The following is a 20,993-nucleotide window of genomic DNA, read 5'->3' on the forward strand; positions in this document are numbered from 1 at the left end:
GGCTGACATTGTGCCTTTTAAATATTAAGTAGGCGGGACTGAATCTACACTGCACCTGATAGGCTACGTGAGTTGTGTGTGTTTGTTCAAGTGTGTCAGTTAGAAGTAGACTGCTGTAGCTTTTTAGCACTGACTGACACAATGATTTTAGTAATTGACTGGTAAAGTTGAATCATCTTTCACCAACCCTCCAAATCACTTCAGAGAAAACAAGTTAAATGTCTCTTATATACATGTATATTCATATGTTATGTTGTTGGTATGGCCTTCTCATTAATTCCAGTACTTGTTTCAGAAACTATTGTTGGCATTTTCTCCAAATATTTTTTCCTAAACTTTTATCATCAGGTTTTCACCTCCTCCCTTTTCCCTCTGTTTTATCTTTGCTGTCAATGCCACATGTGCCTGAGGGATAAGAACAGATATGTATTTAGTAGATTCCTCAGAATTTTGGATGGACGCACCCTTGGCTGCCCCTTCATAAATTAGTGACAAAACATTAAGCTTCCTTTTTATGTTCCACAAACCTTTATCTATTTCCAAAAACAATAAGGAATATTACTGCGCACTGAGGACTATGTGATTTATGAAAATGACTAGCTACAGGACTCAGTGTAGTAGCATTAAAGACTATGTGTAAGTCATTTGTTAAGACATTTTCATACTGTGAGAATTTGTTTTAATTTGTGTTTAGTTACCATAGTTTAGATTTTGTTTACAGGTTTAGACCTGTGTATTAAAAAAACTGACGCTGATGAATCACAGATCATATGTCACTGCAATGTTATAATGGGCGAGTCCCTTGGCTCCAGCTTTAGCAAGAATGAATACCTATACACTATCCTGAATGTTTAACATGTTAATTAGACTACATAGTCAAAATGTACATACCTATCCACAAAAAAAGCCATAGAAAAGTTAGTTCCTCAACAATACATCCAGAGAAACCAGACTAAATGGGCAGCCAAAGGTTCAAGAGTGAATTATGAATTCAGCTTTTGAGCAGTTCATTGCTGACCAAATCGTCTGGAGACTGCAAACTTCCCAATTTCTTACCCACTATTGTTGTTCTTGTATCTTTCCGCAGTGTTAAAGGCTTTGAAGTCCCCCATTTGTTTCTCACCAGCATTGTAATAAAATTTGTATCAGTGCCACCAGCCACTAGCAGCCTAACCCAGCCTGCTATTCCAGCTGAAAGAAAGGATCCACTCCCTATTACTTAAAGAGGTAAAACTGCAAGTCAAAAAAAGTGAACCCTTCTTCTTGTCTTTAATAGCTATCAGTCAGGTCAAACCTGTTACAGTTTATATATTTGTCATATTATATCATACAGCATACATAAACCATCTATAGACATGTAATTTCTCTATGTTGAAAATGACTGCATCCGTGAAAATAGGATGATTAAGTTCTCGGGACTCGGCCGAGTGTGTAGCTTTATTCAGTGCTGTGATGAGCAGATCTTAATGAATGAGAAATGGCGTTGTCCTACTCTGAAAATGGCCACTAAGATTTGGTTAAAGGTGAGTTTCATATAAAAAAAAAAATCAGCAGGGAGGATTCAGGTATCCAATGGGTTCAACTGTTAACAGTCTCAGAAGCATAGCGCCTATTGGATAGAGAAGCGGCCGGGTCGGCTGTGCTCGGAATCTGACCCAATTATGCAACAGCAGCCATCAGGGCTTGTGGCATCGGCCCTGTGAACCAGTGATTTGCCTTGCTGAACAGTGGAGTTACCGGCTGGTTTGATCTTTCATTCAAATCATGCGCTGGTGTTAGCCTACTTGTTGTTTAATGTGGCAATTAGTGCACATGAGTAAGTGCTCTGTGCCTCCGCCAGCCGGTGACTACAGCACAACACACTGGGCTTGAAAATAGCCTCCAAGTATTACTCAGTCTGGCTTTGAAATGGACCGACCGGGAGCTCCCCGATGTCCTGTCAAGACTGCTCTGGAGTCACGGTCAAGCAATCAAAGGAAGATGGTCTTTGATTGGGCGCCACTGCTTTCTCTGAACTTCTCTTCTTCTGTCAGTCGATGTGAGATTTTTGGTGTCAAAGACTGACTGAATGGTTACGTAAAGTAATCATTCTGTAAAATGTAAACCCACATTTTTTAAGAGTTGTTATCAACTGAGGGCCCCCATTGCGAAATGGAACCTATTGCATGCCATAATGTGTATATAAAATCATCTGGGCTGTCAACTTAATTTGTATACATCGGGGTCAGGGTATGTGTCTGCTCAACGTTTCTGAACAGGAAACTCCACATAAACATATTGCAGAGCTGATGATTTCTCTCAAAGTAGGTGGTTTTCTGTTGAAAAACAGCTCAATCATTTCAGCTTCAGTAATGTGAATTCAAGTGGTTGAGTTGATGTATATGCAAACACACCACACCTGGGAGGTACAGCTAGATTGATGGATGCTCCCAGAGGCCAAAAGTGCCTTTTCAAGAACCTTGGAAGATCCCTAAAAATATTTATATAAAAACAGGTCCCTTGATCTGTATCCAAACATAAACTGTTTCATATTACGACCGCATACCTGTTTTCATGTCTAACCACGTTTGAGTCATAATTCCATGCTGTCTGATATTTCTATTATTCTTTAAATAATTGTATATGCGTAAATTGTGAACAATAGCAGCATGTATTCCCAGAGCTATTTACTTTACTGCTTTTTCTACCCTTTCAGTCAGGTTGCAATGCAGTTCACTGAGAGCATCCTAACAGCACAGAGAAGGGATTTTGTTATCTTGTAATTGCTGCCCCCTAGTGAACCTCACAACTGCTGAATATGGAGAAGCTAAATTACACAACAGGGAACTATAGCAAACAAAACAATTTCAGTTGACATAAGCCTAGCCAAAAATGTTGTCCCAGATATAAAGTTAAAGGGTTCCAGAGCAGATAAGGCTGTTTTGGCATCTGCAATTTTAAAGTAGTTAATGGATGACACTTTTGACTTAATCCTCCCCGATTACCTGGTCACCGGGTTGGGAATTTCAACCTTCTTGGCTGACTTTTCCTGACTCACTCCCAGATGACTACAAGAAAATGTCTGGTGCCATAAATGGAGCTGTCCATGACTCTTTAATGGGAATTATGTACAGATGTGTCCTCTAACCTACTCTAAGGTCCCAGATAGAAGATAAACATAATTTGCCAGCATTATTTTGTAAAAAACACAAAAACAAACATGATGGAGTTTGGACTTTTCCTTGTAATGTTATGCACCATTAAATCCTCTATGAAAATGGTTTTGGAGACTTGTTTTCCCACTGGACTAAGCATCCCTGAACTCCCCTGTGTGCTCACAGGCTCAGTGGCTCCCCCCATCAAGTTTGTTTACATGGCTTGTTTGGGATGGCGTGCAACCAAGCATGTTTGCATGGCTAGTTGTCCCTCTATTTGACAGCTCACTGTCAAGTTTGTTTGTGTGGCTCTTGTTACCAGTGAGGGGGTTGAGGGGTTGCAACAATTGACCTAAGGTGGGTGGGGATGGCCCAGTGTGCCTGTTCCATGGGCAAATGAGGGAGAATGTCTTTATGTAGTGAAAGATGATAGCAGCGACGAGTGCTTGTTGCTAGGTGGGACAGTGAAGACGGACAATAGAGGTGCTTCCAGAACTGACAGTGCCCCACTAGGCTGCTTTTAACTGGTTAAATCACAGTATCAAATAGCCAAACAAATAAAAGATGAATGACTGTATCATCATGACTTTGTGGAATCAGTTAAGTGTAAACCAACTTAATTCTGTCAGAGGCATGCATGGTTCATTCAGTCCTTTGTTAACTAGGCAAACAGTATGCACACAGGTCTGCCAGCGCCTTGACTGGACACCGATTTTCAAAACGTCTTTTTTTTTGTTATCAAATTAATTAATCTAGCCTTTAATTAACTTTAGTGCAATTAATAGAGCAGTTCTGGCACTAGGCAGCCCATGGGTATCTCTGTCACCACTTTTTGCTACACAGATTCCTCTCAGGATGTTTTGAGTTAAAACACTAATCGTTAAAGAGCTGGAAGACAGTTTACTGTACACAAAGACCTTTGCTACATTTCTCATTGCTTGTACAGGTGAATGATTGCTGAAGACTCCTGGTGGAAAAGGCCTCCCCTATTAATTGCAAACTTGACAAATCGCCTTTTCATAATGGCCAACACTTGCATATGGCTTGTTTTTTCAAACATTACATTTCCACCGCAGACAAACATAATTGGTTCAGCTAATATAGTGGGTATGTATACATACATTGTATCTTCCTTCCATATGTAGTGAAACAACCAGCAGACAAGTGACATACTTATCATGTCCAAGGGACCATGAGCCAACCCTTCTGAAGTTCCAGGGACACCCTAATGACAAATCTTTGTTTTCAGGGAAACACTTTTTCACTACCAAAGTCTGAGACACTTGGAGAAGTGAAACTGTTTGATTGCTACTCTTATTGGCCTCATTAAAGACATATTCACATGCTTCCTTCATCGCAAAGGGTGAGCAATTAAACACTGGATGTCCCAATATGATCTATAATTTGCAAGAGCCCTTCAACCCACTTCCTGTCTGTTGGTTTGTTGGCAGGAAGTCACATGGTTCTGGCATCCTGCCCAGCATTTCTGCTCTTAGAGTTGTGAGTAGGCTGTGTGTCATCAGTTAAAATCAGTGGCAAGAGGAGCTGATCCTCCCTGTTCTTGTCAATGTCTGTGTGTCTCTTTCTGTCTGGGACAACAGTAATCAATGTACGAAATGAGAAACAGGGACAAATATCATAGCAGTCTCACTCTGCTTTGTCCAAGTCACTTTGTCCAAATTAATGGTGCTTCCAAATGTAACTTATTTTAACTGTATTATCGAACATGCAACATAATAACAAGATGTGAAATCAACACAGTTTAGCCACCTACCTTAGCAGGAAATAGCTTTGAAAATACAGAGAGCATATTTAGTTTGACTCCAACGGGTGAGTATAGATCATGCAGTAGCTAGTTGACAGTGTATATCCACTCTCCTTTATTATTATTTTTTGACCACCAAATCACTAATAACAACAGTATCCCAATCTGACTGTATCTAGGCCATATCTAAACGAGTGCCTGGATGCTCCTCATAGAGGCACGCAGGTGTAGTGGGAAGGAACAGGAATTTCAGTAGTGTTGGCACTTGTTGTCTTCAGAGGGGAACTGGGAACTTGACACTGAGACGGCGCAGCTGCAAGAGAAGACTTTATTAGCAAGACATTGTCTTTCCCAGGACATTGTGGGAACTTAATCAGCGTGACCATTGTACCTAAGGCCAGAAGGCCCTAGCTCATTGTCTCAGGTCTCTGTATCTACAACAAATTTAATTACACACCAGCAGGGTTACTCTACTTTAAAGGTAGTGAATTTTGAACCCCCCTTTTAGCTTAGTACCCAAGGCATAAAGCCAAGATATTTGAATTTGCCATCCTTAATGCCTACTGGTAGTTTGTCAAGTGAAGTTCAAGACCATGTTACATGCAGCTCGGAGAAGCATAGAGCATCTCCCTTAACCTGACTCACTACAGGCATGTGAAAATAGCATCACTCTATTGTCATGAATTATTAATCTACAATATATGTTATCTTGTTGACATTGTGCTACAGAGAGATTTTACAAAACTAAAACTCAAGACAAGAATATGTAATATCCATGCCAGAATGTTTTTAACCCTGGAATGATAAGTACTTTGTGTGAAAGGTCACAGAGCAGGAAGTGTTGGAATTCTTTCTGTGGCGTCAGACAACAAAGTTGTATGTATTACTCCCAAGTGCTCTGTAGTTTTACACTGGCATTTGTAGAGCATTATAAAATATTTGAATGTTATTTTTTGGGATTGATTATGTTTTAATGTTCCCATATTCTTGTTTTGATCCTGTCAAACATGGCCATTGAGAATGTTACAACTATCTGTTACAAACACCCTGTGTTTCAACCATCCCAGTCTAACAAAGTATTTGTAAAATGAAATATTTTTTTGAGGAAAACATTGTGGTTGTATTCAATGAAATAGTTTTTAATAGAAAATTATCAAAGTACATTTAGCTTTTCCAGAAACAAACTAGCTTTTCCAGAAACAAAGCTAAATGTACTTAATTATTGCCTTTTGGGGTCTTTTTGTCCAGCAAAACCTGCTACTAATGTTGATCATTTAAAAATACTAAGAGAATGTGTTGAATGTACTGGAGATGCTTATTATGCCAGGAGTCAGTTTTGATTTTCCACAAGTAATGTATATACAATGGATATGAAAAGTCTTCACACCCCTGTTAAAATGCCAGGATTTTGTGATGTAAAAGAATGAGACAAATATAAATCATGTGAGAACTTTTTACACTTTTAATGTGACCTATAATGTGAACAATTCAATTGAAAAACAAACTGAAATCTTCGAGAAGGGAAAAGGAAAAATAAAAACCTTGCAATAACATGGTTGCATAACTGGAGATGTGGCTGTGTTCAGAATTAACCAATCGTTTTCAAACTCATGTTAAATAGAAGTCATTACACACCTGCCATAATTTAAAGTGACTCTGATTAATCACAAATAAAGTTCAGCTGTTCTTTCTTAGTTGCATCTCAGAGCAAAAGCCATGGTCTGCAGAGAGCTTTCAAAGCATCTGAGGGATCTCATTGTTGAAAGATATCAGTCAGGAGAAGGATACAAAATAATTTCCAAAGCATTAGATATACCATGGAACACAGTGAAGACAGTCATCATCAAGTGGAGAAAATATGGCACAACAGAGACATTACCAAGAACTGAACATCCCTCCAAAATGTATGAAAAGACGAGAAGAAAACTGGTCAGGGAGGCTTCCCAGAGGCCAACAGCAACATTAAAGGAACTGCAGGAATTTCTGGCAAGTACTGGCTGTGTGCTACATATGACAATAATCTTCTGTATTCTGCATATGAATGGGCTATGGGGTAGGGTGGCAAGACGGAAGCCTTTTCTTACAAAGAAAAACATTCAAGCCTGACTGAAGTTCGCAAAAACAATCAAGTCCCCCAAAAGCACATGGGGAAATGTGTTATGGTCTGATGAAACCAAGATTGAACTTTTTGTCATAATTCAAAAAGGTATGTTTGGCTCAAAAACAACACTGCACATCTCCCAAAGAACATCATACCCACAGTGAAGCATGGTGGTGGCATCATCATGCTTTGGGGCTGTTTTTCTTCAGCTGGAACCGGGCCTTAGTCAGGGTGGAGGGAATTATGAACAGTTCCAAATACCAGGCACTTTTGGCACAAAACCTTCAGGCATCCGTTAGAAAAATGAAGAGGAAGCTCACCTTTCAGCATAACAACGACCCAAAGCACACATCCAAATCCACAAAAGCATGGCTTGACCAGAAGAAGATTAATGTTTTGGAATGGCCCAGCCACAGACCAGACCTGAATCCAATTGAACATCGGTGGGGTGATCTGAAGAGGGCTTTCCATAGGAGATGTCCTCACAATTTAACAGATTTGGAGCGCTTTTGCAAAGAAGAGTGGGCAAATATTGCCACGTCAAGATGTGCCATGCTAATAGACTCCTACCCAAAAAGACTGAGTGCTCTAATAAAATCAAAAGGTGCTTCAGCAAAGTATTAGTTTAAGGGTGTGCACACTTATGCAACCAGGTTGTTGTGTGTATGTTTGTTTTTTCCCCACAAAGATTTCAGTTTGTTTTTCAATTGAATTGTTCACGTTATAGGTCACTTTAAAGGTGGAAAAAGTTCTGACATGATTTATCTTTGTCTCATTCTTTCACATCACAAGAACTGGCATTTTAACAGGGGTGTGTAGACTTTTTATATCCACTGTATATGATTGATGCTTAAAGATAACTCTAAAAACATAAATTGTTTGCTGAAATTTATAATATGTAGCAAGTAGAGTATCTGATTGGTTCTGTTAAGATGAGACAATGCCTTTGGTTAGGATAACCCTAAAGGGGTGGATAACACTGGCCATATTCAAACCATTAACCTTCTCTCTTCTTTCTAACAAACTAGTGTAATATCACTCCAAATTAATTTATAAATCTTCTTTTACACTGATCATTTTCTAACCATTCCAATCATGGAGCTAACCATCTCATTTGGCGGTACATCGAGAAATCTGGCTTTTTTTGCTGCTCTCTGACCAGTTCTGGTAGATGCTCTAATTCCAGAGTTTTTAAGAAATGACACGCAAGCTGGGAACCATTGGGATAGTGGGAAAGATATGTTCTCTTATTTAGACAAACAGAACATTTTAGAAGGCTATGTGCTGATTTATAAGGTTTCTGATTGAAAGGTTTACAAATGGTCTAAAAGTAATTTAGCTGTCAAAGACTTGTTTTAACATGTTCCTTTGATAGCCTATGTTGATCGTGCTTTGGTAGATTACATTTCCTAAGTTTAGCCTAACATGCCCTGTTGAACACAAAGTTTCAGTGTGATAATTTTCGGCATCCACCGAGGGCTGCATTACTAGGCAATTAAGTTTACGTTTTTTGTTTTTTTTACCAGGGACCTACACCCAACTACATTCACGGGACGTCGTGGGATTTTTTTTCCAGCCACGCGCCCCTCCCTGTAACCCAGTGCGCAGACTCCTAACACTACGCTGTCAGGGCTAGGCATTCTGACAGTATGGCGGCGGGATACAGCTGGAAGGATGCTACTGTCGCCCGTGATATGTCTTTCGCCAACAGAATGTGAGTGGAATATCGACGGTAAAGGGAAAGGATACAGCATTAAAGGCCTGTCTCCATGAACTCAGAGATGGCCCGGCTTGCCGACTACTTCGTAGTGGTTGGTTACGACCTGGATAAGAGAGGTGAGTGTTGGGCTAGGTATTTTCCTAGCTATGGGCTAGGTAGCCAATGCTAGCGTATTAGCCACGGTTCAGCCCTGGTAAACAGGAGGCGGAGTAAAGGGAGGCGGGGACGGGCCGGTACGGGACAAAACGGCGTCCCATTACCGTGGGGTGTCTAATCCGGCCGGGCACTGAAATACAAATCGTGGATTTCCAAGGCCTCTCGAAACAATTTAAGTATTTTTTAACCCAGAGACAATCTGGGAACTAGTGTGATTTCAAACCACAAGTGACGAATTTCAGTGAACGTGTGCATAGTTGCAACGTTTGCTGTCATGCAAAATTTGTATATGTAATAATAACGAATCTAGATCGCTATCTTACTTATTAATATCGAAATGAACGTTCAGGCTTTAGCAGGCTAGGTGGCTGATGTTACTAACTATCTGGTGTTACTAACTAGTAGTAGCGCTTTAGAGGAGACTAGCTAACGGCCGGCACATACATTAACACGGATTTATTAAAACTCCTCGTCATTTAGCCAGCTAACTAGCTTAAGTAAGAGAAACCACGTCTGCCAAACAAATGAGACAGAGTATGTTCGTAAAGCAAATGTTACCCATTTGTGTTTGACCAGATTTAACATAATGAGCTTGAAATCAAAAGCACCAGTTGGTCAGTAGTTTTGTTAGCCTGGTCGTTCGAAGAAGCAAAATTAAGTATTTGATTAATAAAAGCCTAACTAGTGCGTGTGAAGAACCAATGCTTGATTTAAATATTTTCGGAATGGAAGAATTGTTGCTTTGTTTTGTTGGTCTGTTTTTGTTTGTGGATTAACCTAGATGGCTTTGCCCCTCCCCAAGCCCCCTTGAACCAGAGCTGCCAGAATGGAACCCAGTAGCTCAGTCCTTCCTTCTGTTGTGTTATTGGGGCTTGGAGGGTTTCGGACTGTTGTCTGACGCACCCTGCGTTTGTTCCATGCCCTAGATCCGTGCCGTATAATGGCTAGTTCAACATGAAATATTCAAGCTGCCTTACCCAAAGAAAGCGTGTAGCAAGTTGGAAACGTGTAAGGCAGGAGTCTTTTATTTATAGAATGAATTTGTCAATTACTTATTTAGATGGAGCATGAAGAAGTAGAGTAACATAAATCCCGTGTATCTAAAATCAAGGAACAACTGGATTGTGTACCTTATTTTTGTGGCTGACAACGAGAATGGACAATACAGCTTTAACTTTCTGTACATGCTCTGCGTCTCTGTTTGAAGGGGCTAAGACGTGCAGGGATTGGTGGCAGGATGTTATAACATGGATGTTGCATACACTGCAGAATGTCTCTCCTTCCTGTTTCTACCCTGCTGTTCTTGCTGCTGAATGCAGACTATGCCTGTGAAGCATCTGGAAAGCAGACATTAAAACCCCAAGCGCTGAGGTGATCAAGGAGAAACGAGGCCCTCTGTACCCAATAAAAAACAACACTCAGGGATGAAGATCATTGTGCTGTTAGCTGAAACCCTTTTACAGAAGGCCTGGGCATATTAAACAACTTATTGATGTGTCATGAAGCTTATTCTTTAAATCATGCGGTTAACTTTTCGACAACACGCGTGTTTTCATTATCGCTGACTGGATACGCATTACCTTAAGTGGAATATACCCATTCTTCTGCATGCTGATCAAAACTGCAGCCTGATGCCCGTTAATCTGTCAGGCGGATGTGTTGTCCTATGGGCAATGACATCATCAGACAACTTTTGCAAGCCAGACAGGGCTTATTACAGAGCTGCAGGTTGCTTGTTCTGACAGTACAGGTGTGGTGTTACTTCTGTGTTTTGACGTACACACACACAAACATTGGCAGAGTCTTGGATTGTTTCACAACTGTCACAGCTGACTGACGCGGTGATCCATGTCCGCAGATTGCTACCTATGACTGTTGTGTGTTGTAATATCGCTGTATTTATAGGGAAGATAGCATTTGGGTAAAATGTCATAAAACATTAAACTGAGAAAGGGTGAGAGTCTTCTTCCTGCACCCGTCCTTCCGCTGAGTGCCATTAGCATACAGTAAGACTGGAACATGCAATTTAGAGCATTCATCTAAACAAAACCTCTCATCACCATTTGGGTCAGGTTTTGTCCAGGGGCATAATTTGACAGTAAAGTTATTCTTTTAGTGTTGTGAGGGTATGACACATCCCTGCCCTGATGGCATCAGCTGCCCAGAGGGCAGTGCCTGCAGCTTCCATTCACACAGGGGTGTAATGTTGCCTGAAACTGTTCTCCGCTCTGGATCACAGCGTCAGACTTCACACGTAGAACCAAGATGGCTGTTCTGTGGCCTGGGTGTGGTCAGCCTGAATGGGTTTTCTTCTGAACTGCGTGCAGCACTGTTTTGACAGGCACTGAGGACACTGCAGCGAATCGGATACCCCGTCCAAGCTCCCGGACCAACAGGAAACGGGAAAGAGGACCTCTGGGAGATGTTTAGAGCGAGAATCCAGATTGTCTTGTGCTGTGTATCTGTGCTTTATGTCACTGGGAGAGGGGTGTGTGCTAGCATGTGGGTGGGGAGCTGTTGGTCATTTTGTAGAAGGCTCATGTGTGGCCGCATTCCATGCTCAGCTGCAATACACACACGCACACACATATATACACACACACACACAGTTCTCTATTCTGACCCTTCTTTTCTAGCTCCCTCCCTGGCTGCTGGAGGGGTGTTACTGTTTGTATACCCCTGTGGGGGAATGGACAGACTGCAAGGGCAGTTGTTTTTCACCCGGGAGTGACAGATCTGGCACAATGAGATGGTCCGGACCGAAGCTCAGCCCTGTGCCTCAGCTCCCCTCACAACAGCACGCAGCTAGCAGCCCAGCCAGAGGCATCCCGATCCGTGTAGAGGATAGGAACATGGTGAATGGCACTGCCAGGAGTCGTGTAGTGTTTCCCATTCATGATAAAATGAAATAATGTCAACAAGTGAGCGGCCTTCTTGGCCCGTACCGGTAGGTGACTCAAACAGTCACTTCCCTAAGCCCCATAATGTTGGACCATTTGAAGGCGCATTACATTTAGATGCAGAGTAAGACAACAAAGTAAAACAAAAAACATGCAATGGATACGCTAGGGACCCAATGGGAGAGTGTGGGAGAGGAGTGTTGTGGTCTTGCGAGCACTGTCTGTCTTCGTCTGTGAGCTGCCACTTCCTCTCTGGTTCCAGAGCCGGCCGAGCTGCATCCACTCAGGACCTCCAGAAATAGAATCTGACAATCTGTCTTTCATAGGGGACTGAGGCATGCTGTTGGAGGGACAGAGCCCTGAGTGTGTGATGTGCGTGCCAATGTGCTTCTGTGTGTGTTGCTGCGCCAGTAAACGACATCCAAGTGTTTCTGTTTCCCAGTGTTTTGGCATGGCATGTTTCTCCGTGCCCACGTGTTTTTGGTGTGGCGTGAGGCAATGGCCATGACACGGTGTGTTGGGAATCTTGCCGGGTTTTACCTCAGTCTGTCATGATGGGAACAAATACCTCCAGTTTTGGTGAGGAGGTGTGCTGGCTGACTGGCAGACTACATCAAGACCGACTTAAATCTTCCACGCCACAATCATTCACTACGTGTTTCTGTCTGACACTTCTTCCATTGCTGTCATTTAGGTGAGTCATTCCCTACTATGTGGTGCCATTTCTGTCCCCATGGAAATATCATTTCTTATTTAGAGTAAAATACTGGAAATGTGAATTCCCAAAGTTTCTAAATACGAGGGCAGGTGTCCTTTTCTGTGAAATCACACACATTGAGGTTGAAAAGGAATTATACACAATTTGAACACGTTGTTCTCAGTCATGTCCCAAGGTGTTTTCTCAACCACTTCTATGAGAAATGTAAAGCAAGTCCTGGTTAATATCTCTAATCAGATGTTTCCCCCCATGGATATTGTATTTATTATCATTTTCCTGAAATTACTTTCCACCATGTTAGTTGAAAGTAGTTCACCTTTAATTGTAAATCCCCTTTCAACAATGACATCACATTCAGGCGGTATCTTTTTTTAGGTGTCAAAACAACATCAGCTCAAAGCTAAGTACCTAATCTTGGTTCAATATTTTGTTTTTGTTTCAAGAACTTTGTCAGTATGTTTCCTTCATACATTTCTACTGTGTTATACTGAGTTATAGTGAAAATGAAACAAGGTTTGTTACTCAAATATGTTTGGTAGACCAAATCCTGGTCAGGTGTTCAACTCAATAACTCTTCAGCTGCTTTGGAACCTGAAAAAGCTTGTTCTAAAAACATAAGCACTTTTATAAGCGTAGTGATATAAAAAGGTTGTTTGTAGCTTCCTTCCTTCATAACTAGTGTCTGAGTGTGCTGTGTAATGTCTGTTAAATAATACCTATATTCTCAGTGAGAAGAATCTTGAATTAAGCCAGAAGAATTGCAGATGAGACACACACTTTCAGCTGCTCCTTTAAGGACGGGGTTGCTGTGGTAACAGCCACTTGTACGTGACTGTCTGGTAATATATTTCCTGTGACACCCACTAGCTTGACTAACTAGTATAATACTAATCTGAGGTTGTTTCTAACAGCTGCAATTTCAACTCAAACAAACATTAAACAAATACCAGGATAGTGAACAGAACAATGCAAATGGCGGAGTCACCTAAGTACTGTTTCATGAACCCTCTTACTACAGTGTATAGTCTGACTCCCACTGCTTTCTGTGTTTTATAAAATTTGTAGTTGAGCTATGAAACCAAAAATCTGAAATACTTTTAAAAACGGTAATGGCTGATTTGTGTGCTAATAAACAGCACTTTCCTATACTCACACTTATCTAGATTTTTTGTTGTTGCGGAGAAGCGAGTGAAACACATGCACTGTATAAAGCCCTGTTCTAGTGTGACCACTTCCATTTAGGGAATTTCTTGTTTTTACTTCCAGCTCAAAGGCACAATGGCCACTTCGCCTGAAATCAATGTCTTTTTTTTAAGCGACTTTAAGCCACCCAAGAGAGCTGTCAATGTCACCTGGAAATTCCATCCCTGGCTTTGACCTAACTCTGCCAGATGTTTTAGGTATTTTTCGTTGCCTAGAAATCGTCTTGGAAGTACTCCGTAACTCCTTGCCTAGAACAATCTACCATCTTTAGGCATGGAATAGTGTTAAGAATGAGGGTAGCCAGGCAAGATACTTTAGTTCCTCCGCTTCCTGCAGACAGGTGTGTGTGGCTATTTGCTGGCCACCCGCATGCTCTCATGATTTCTCCTTATTCATGAGGTGGAACGGCTGTCCCCGGGCGCTGCGGTCTGCCCCCATTCCTTTTACATACATACTGTTTACATACACAGAGATCTAGTGGTGCTGGCTCCCCGTTCTCTCTCTCTCTCTCATGTGGATTCCGTCACCAGCATTGACGGCTTATCATTGGTGATAAGTGTTCCCTGAACAGCGTCTTGTGTCTGTCCCGGCTGGTTGTGGTCCGCGTCCCTGGGGGCTCATCTCCCAGTCACGCTGAGGGTGTGCCGCCAGTAGTGACTCGCTGCTACAAGCACACTTTGATGGTCTTCCCTGGAACTTTGAGAATGTGTTTCCCCTCACCCCTACCCCGCCCGTGCCTTTACCCTTAAGGCCACGGCTGGGGCAGTTCCCCACCAGCCTGGGGTTAGGGCAGTAATGACTCCAATCCTCCCAGGGTAATTCAGTGGTGGGATGGATTATGTATGTTAGGGCCGTACAGTTCATATGGGGTCAGAACCCCCTCCCGTCTTCCACCATTGGTGTTGCAATTTAGTCTCTGAATGAAGGAATTATAATCTGGTGTCCCACTGTTTGATCTGATCCTGCACACAGCATCTGGTGTGGGACAGAGGAAGCCATGATGATTGGTCCTGGACTGTATAAGGTTGTCCCTGATTGGATGGTTATTTGTTGTAGTTATTTCTTTAGACAGTCACCCCTGCCCCCTCACTCCCACCAGGGAAAGCTCTTTGATTTATGGTTCCAGATTATTGCCGTCAGTTGATCATCCTCTGCCCTGGCCCCACATTTCATGCAACCCCTGCTCCCCCATAGGTCACCCCAGATTTAAGCGTTTCTGTAAATACATTTCTTTAAGCATGGACCACAGAGTTTCTTCCACCTGTCCGTGTCTGTTGTCCATATGTTGTCTTATGTCATTTTTACAAATCAGTGACACGTTATTTGCTTTATACATTTAGTTACTATTGTATTAGAAATTAGGGGTGATGTAAATATTTAAAGTGATATAGGCACAAATAGCCAACACAAGAATGCTGTAACGTCAGCAGACGAAACATTGTTTTAGCAGCTACTTAATTAGCTGTAGCTGCAGTCCTGCAGAATCAGAACCGTAGCTCAAGCAGTGCTACTGAGTGATGAGAGGAGCAGGGAACGACAGAGATAGCAGTAATGTCGACTCACGCTGGCCTGGTAAACAAACCTACAGCTTGTTATTCATCTTTCCTGGTAGTAGACTGGGTCTTGATTGCATCCAACTGAGAGAAGCGAATAGAGCGAGCTAGCTTTTCTTGTCTCGTTGAGAATGCCAAACTGTCTCCCCTTCCAGCTAAAAAATTTTATTGGCTAAATAGCAAGCCTAATGTTTGGTGCTGTGCCCTGTCCTCATTTTAAACTGTTGTTCATTTGAATTCCATTCTTGATGGAGGCTCAAGCATGAATTTAGTCTAGTGCTGATTTGAAGACGTTGTGAAAGGAGTGGCAACAGCCAGCTGATCTGTTTTTCTTATTATTTCAATGGTAACAAGGAAAATAGATGCTCTGATGAAGGGTGGTTGAATGACAGCTGAAATAAATTGAATGCTGCATGCATAGTCCATTTGTCACATCCCTAGCAAATCACTACTGTAAAAACATTTCAGATGTAGCTAAAACACCAGGATTAACACTCGCACTCTTATGACAATTGCCAAATGATTTCACTGAAAAATTGGTTCAGGGGCCCTAACGTGAAATATTTCTCAATCAGTTGTCTGAGCAGTTCTACTCCTGAAGATGACAGTAACTGTCTTCCATCACTATATCCGTCCCCTGTATGCTCCCAAAATATCCCCTGTTAAGATGCTCATGGCTTTAACACACAGTGTCTGGCAAATTGATTTTCAGAGTGTTTCTTGAACACTGGTGTATTTGAATATAAGCTGATAGGGTTTCCTCAGTGCAGCATTTGTACCTGTTGGATAGCAAAATTATACAGTTAGACCATCATTTCGGTCTATTCGTTATTTCTGTAAAACACCAGCCACATTAGGCAACAATTATCAAAGACCACTCATTCTTCTTTTGCTGGAAGCGCAATGAAAGGGTCAGATTCACTATTAAAGGTCCAATACACTGAAACAATATTCTTTTAATTTTAATGTAATTTTACTGTGATTGATTATTCGAATGGACTGCCATTTAGTTTTTAAGTCTATGCATGTTTGAAATATTAGTTGATAAAAATACTCAAAATCAGCCAAAATGATTAAACAGAATTTAGTTAAACAAATCTAAATGATTCTTTAAGGCCCCATTTTTTATATTAACCCTGGTTTATTGAGAGAAAACTTCTGCTGGACTTTCTCTTCTACACTAAGGACCTATGGAAAAGTTGCAGGGAAGAAAAGGTGCCTGATTGAGTGTAGCTTGTTAAGTTTGTTTATTTATTTATTTATTTTGATCTCTCATACCGAAAAGTTATTGATACCACTGAAATTGACATTTATGTGTATGTTCTCGGTTCTTTGTTATTATCTGTAATTGTTATGGTTTATTGACAGCACTAGAAAAAATTTCAACTCTGCCTCAACAATTCAGTTGTGCCCCAAAAGGAATTTGTGTGTGCCTAGATTTTTCAAATTATATGCATGTGCTCTTTGTAAATAAGACACATAAAATGTATGACAGTGGATTGGGTCAAACATGCATTCTATTCCCTGTTCTGGTGTGTCGTTGATTAAGGTTTAAGATATTTTGTTGCCTGAACTCAAATTGAGATCTTCCACTGCACTGGTTTGGAACATATTTCAGTCTCCATTGAAGTCATTTCTGTGTCTAGGTTGCTGCGTCTGACTCATATGTACCACTGCAGCATGGTTTAAACGCTTTTTGACTCTGACCTACACCATGGTTTAAACGCTACTAAACCATGTGTGTTTTGACTCCGACCTACCCCATGGTTTAAACGCTACTAACCCATGTGTGTTTTGACTCCGACCTACCCCATGGTTTAAACGCTACTAACCCATGTGTGTTTTGGCTCTGACCTACCCCATGGTTTAAACGCTACTAACCCATCTATGTTTTGGGTCTGACCTACACCATGGTTTAAACGCTACTAACCCATATATGTTTTGGGTCTGACCTACACCATGGTTTAAACGCTACTAACCCATGTGTGTTTTGGCACTGACCTACCCCATGGTTTAAATGCTACTAACCCATGTGTTTTGGCTCTGACCCACCTAGTTGCTTTCTGGGACCATTCAGACATTTATGTAATTTTTGCGGTCTAGAAATTGTCTCGAGGTAGTTGGATCCAGGCTCCGTGCAACAAAGAAACAAGCAGTCTTTGGATGGTGGCATAGAATTCAGACGGAAAGATATTCTGATATATTTTTTTTTTTACTCTGTTTAAGTTGCTTGTCATCTAGTAGCCTGTGTGCTGCTGCCGGCTGGCCAGCCGTGTTCACTGTGAATGTGTTCCATTCTCCAAGAGGAATGTGCCCCTTATGAACTGTTGCAAGATCTTGACCTCAATCCGTAATCAGTGATAAGTAAAATCCAAAACACCGTTTCTGGACCAGGGTAATGAAGGTTTTGTGACAGAGCAGGCATGTTCTGTAATGTTATTGTACAGTTGTGCTCAAAATGTGCATTCCCTTGGAGAATTGGTAATATATGTACCGTCTGTAAAGAAAATGAGTGAGCAGGCAAAACACGTCTTTTATTTCTTATGTGATTCACATTCAACTGTAGGTCACAGAATGGCACAATTATAAAACAATGCATGGCAACAAATAAAAAAATGAACTGACCCCTGTTCAAAAGTCTGCATACCCTTAGTTCTTAATACTGTGTGTTGCCCCCTTTAGCATCAATGACAGCGTGAAGTCTTTTGAAATAGTTTTCTATGAGGCCCCAAATTCTTGCAGGTGGTATAGCTGCCCATTCATCTTGGCAAAATGCCTCCAGGTTATGTCTTTGGTCGTCTTGCATGAACCGCACGTTTGAGATCTCCTCAGAGTGGTTCGATGATATTAAGGGCAGGAGACTGGGATGGCCCCTCCAGAACCTTCACCTTTTCTGCTGTAACCACTGGAGGGTCAACTTGGCTTTGTGCTTAGGGTCATTGTCGTGCTGGAAAGTCTAAGAGCGTCCCATGCACAGCATTCGTGCAGAAGAATGCAAATTGTCTGCCAGTATTTTCTGATAAAATGCTGCATTCATCTTGTCATACATTTTCTACAAGATTCCCCATGCCTTTACAGCTCACACACCCCTGTAACAAGGCCAAACACAAGGGTATGTAAACTTTTGATCAGGGCCATTTGAGTGATTTCTGTTATCATCGTGATGTTAAAAGGAGCCAAACAACAATGTGATACTAAATGGCTTCATATGATCACTATCATTAAATAAAAGACATGGGCAGTCATATTTTCAAAATCAATGTCAAAATGTCACAACTTCTGCCAGGGTGTGCAAACTTATGAGCGCAGCTGTATTAGCTGAAAGTACGGAAATCAAATAGGTTTCATACAGAACATTCACTTCTTTATGGTTTGATGTAGAAAATAGTGTGACTCGTGTGTCTGTCTCATACCCACCAAGCCTAGCATAAAGTAGGAAGAGACAGACAGACATAGAAGATAAAGGTCAGACAGAGACACTGATGTCAGTAAAGGAAGTATAAAGACAGTGGTTATCAGTCTACCGTATATGGAGGCGAAAAGTGACCTTGACTGTTTAGGTTTTAAAAAAAAACAAGGTAATAGTTTGAGTGATGGCTTGTTGGTCACAGTGCAGCACTTCTGAACAGGAAGTGCATTTAGGATGCCTTTTGGATATGACCTCTTTCTCTCAGAAAGGAGAACTTCCTCTCCTGGAAAGCTCACTTTTTTTGTTTTGGGGGTTTTGGAGAGGGGGAGGATGGAAGGGGTATTCGTTTAGCAGGAAGGATGTGAGTTTGTTGAAGAGGTTTTTGCACAAAGAAAATGTCCCTCATGGTCACCATGGTGATGGTGGTTGCCGAAGGGAGTCGCCCCCCCCCCTTGTCTGTCTGCAAGCCAGTGTGGGTTGCTACTGGAGACCACTTTTAAATATACTGGGTTAATCGTTTTCTGCATGGGGATATTTATGTTCCCGTTGTCTGTCTGCCATTGCCAAGTTGAGAATTAGCGAAATGGTGGAAATATCTGGATACCATTTGTTTACCAGTATATTGGCATACTGTCCAGTCATTGCGGATCCCGCCCAGTCTTTTAGCCAAGGACGGGGTGGGCCTGCACTGCTGCTTTTAATCAGTGACTCACTCTGAGCCACATTACACATCAACATCGCTTTGTTTCTGTCTTTGTCTGTAGTGAAAACGCTGTCCTAATCTGTGACAGAGAGGGCTCTGTGAGTGGGTGTGGTGATAGGCTTGTTCATTTTGTGTTAGGTGTTGTGTAGGTTGTATGTGTGAGGGACAGTGTATTGTGGATCTGTCGTACGGTAGAAACTAGGGCTGCAACAGCTGGTCAATGACGTTGATATCAGTTATTGTTAAAGCTGCCTGCTGTGAAATCATCTGTGACGTTTTGCATTTCCCTATTTTTTCCCGGCTTTATATTTGAATGTATTATTTTTCCTCCAATTATTCAATGTAAACGACCGAATGGATCTGATTATCTTGACAGTTGTTAGTTGCGGCCCTAATGGAAACACATCTCTAGTCTTATGTGGTTTGGCCTCAGAAGTGTGAAAAATGCAGTAACCACGGTCTGCTTACCCGTACGAGCCGTACCATCCAGCCATCTAATCTTCTTTCATCAACATGGTATTGAATCATGTTGAAAATAGTTGATATTGATGTAGACCAATGTGTAAACCATGTGTAGTGTGACCTAACACACACACTGACGCACAGAGTCAGTATTGCAATAACCATGGTCACCAACTGTCATGTCACTGCGGTGTGGAGACTAATGCAAGAAGCTGTGGTTGATCTATGGTCTGAGGCCGAGCACACGATGCAAACAGGGAGCTGCTATCAGCCTTTCTTCACTGTCTGTCCAAGACCCCGTCATCAGTCTAGTGCCAGTCACTATTCATTCCACCTGTCTAACCTGTAAAACACAGTGTTTCAGTCTTAAGGTGCTATGGCTGTGCTTGCATTGAAACTCCTCTGTTTTTTCTTTGTATCTTCTTGTTAAATAGGGCAACATTTCTTCTATTTTTTTTTTAGCTTTGTGTCCTTCGCATAATATTTGTTTTTTCTTATGGTGCTCTCTGGTCTGTCTTTAGCAGACATATGGTAAACTCTTTATTTTGAACATCTAATCTCAGTAACACACCGTATTGAATGGCAGTACATAACGCCAAGGTCCCAGACATTCCTGCCCCCCCCCCCCCCCCCCTCCTCTGAGTTCAGCTTCTCCTGTCTCCCCACCAAGCCCCCTCCACCTCCAGTTGTTCTTACCCAACAGCGGATCCAGTGCGTCAGACAGTCCCGTACGTCGCCCAGTTCACCACACGTCTCTGCAACGCTCAGGTCTGACAGCGGTTATTGAGAAACTCTCCATTTACAACACATGCTGTTACCTGGGAGACTTCTGTAGTAGGTCCACCTGTCCAGATCAGCTGAAGCTCACTGCTGAGGAGTCACTTTTTATCAGCTCCCATAGCTGTATCTGGGCTAAGACAATCAGTGTCACTCGCCGTATCTGGTTCAGGTCAAGGACTCTTTCATCTGACTTATGCGTGCCGTGTGCTTTTGATCCAACCTGTAATAGAATTGATTCAGTTATACAAACAGGGTTTTTGGTTAGCTGTGTTTTAGGGTTCCCTGGAGTTAGGCCCAGGCTTAAATGGGGATAATAATGTCTTTTTAGGTATAGACCTTATTGGCTATTGTCAGGGCTGCTCTTTGGAAGAGTCCAACTTCACACCTTC

At 41.8% G+C, this 20,993-nt stretch overlaps 1 protein-coding gene across 14 annotated transcripts in view; it reads left to right on the forward strand.

Moving 5' to 3' along the window:
• The first annotated feature begins 8,637 nt into the window (after nt 1-8,637).
• sbf1 (SET binding factor 1) overlaps nt 8,638-20,993 on the forward strand; it is a 55,037-nt gene continuing 42,681 nt past the window's right edge. For all 14 annotated transcript variants that reach the window (XM_010887052.5, XM_010887061.5, XM_010887056.5 and 11 more), the window contains exon 1: nt 8,638-8,836. In XM_010887052.5, coding sequence (XP_010885354.1) covers nt 8,770-8,836 — 67 coding nt within the window. In that variant the 5' untranslated portion in view covers nt 8,638-8,769. The remainder of the gene's footprint in view (nt 8,837-20,993) is intronic.

The sequence above is a fragment of the Esox lucius genome, chromosome 23 (assembly GCF_011004845.1).
Source record: "Esox lucius isolate fEsoLuc1 chromosome 23, fEsoLuc1.pri, whole genome shotgun sequence".
NCBI lineage: Eukaryota > Metazoa > Chordata > Actinopteri > Esociformes > Esocidae > Esox > Esox lucius.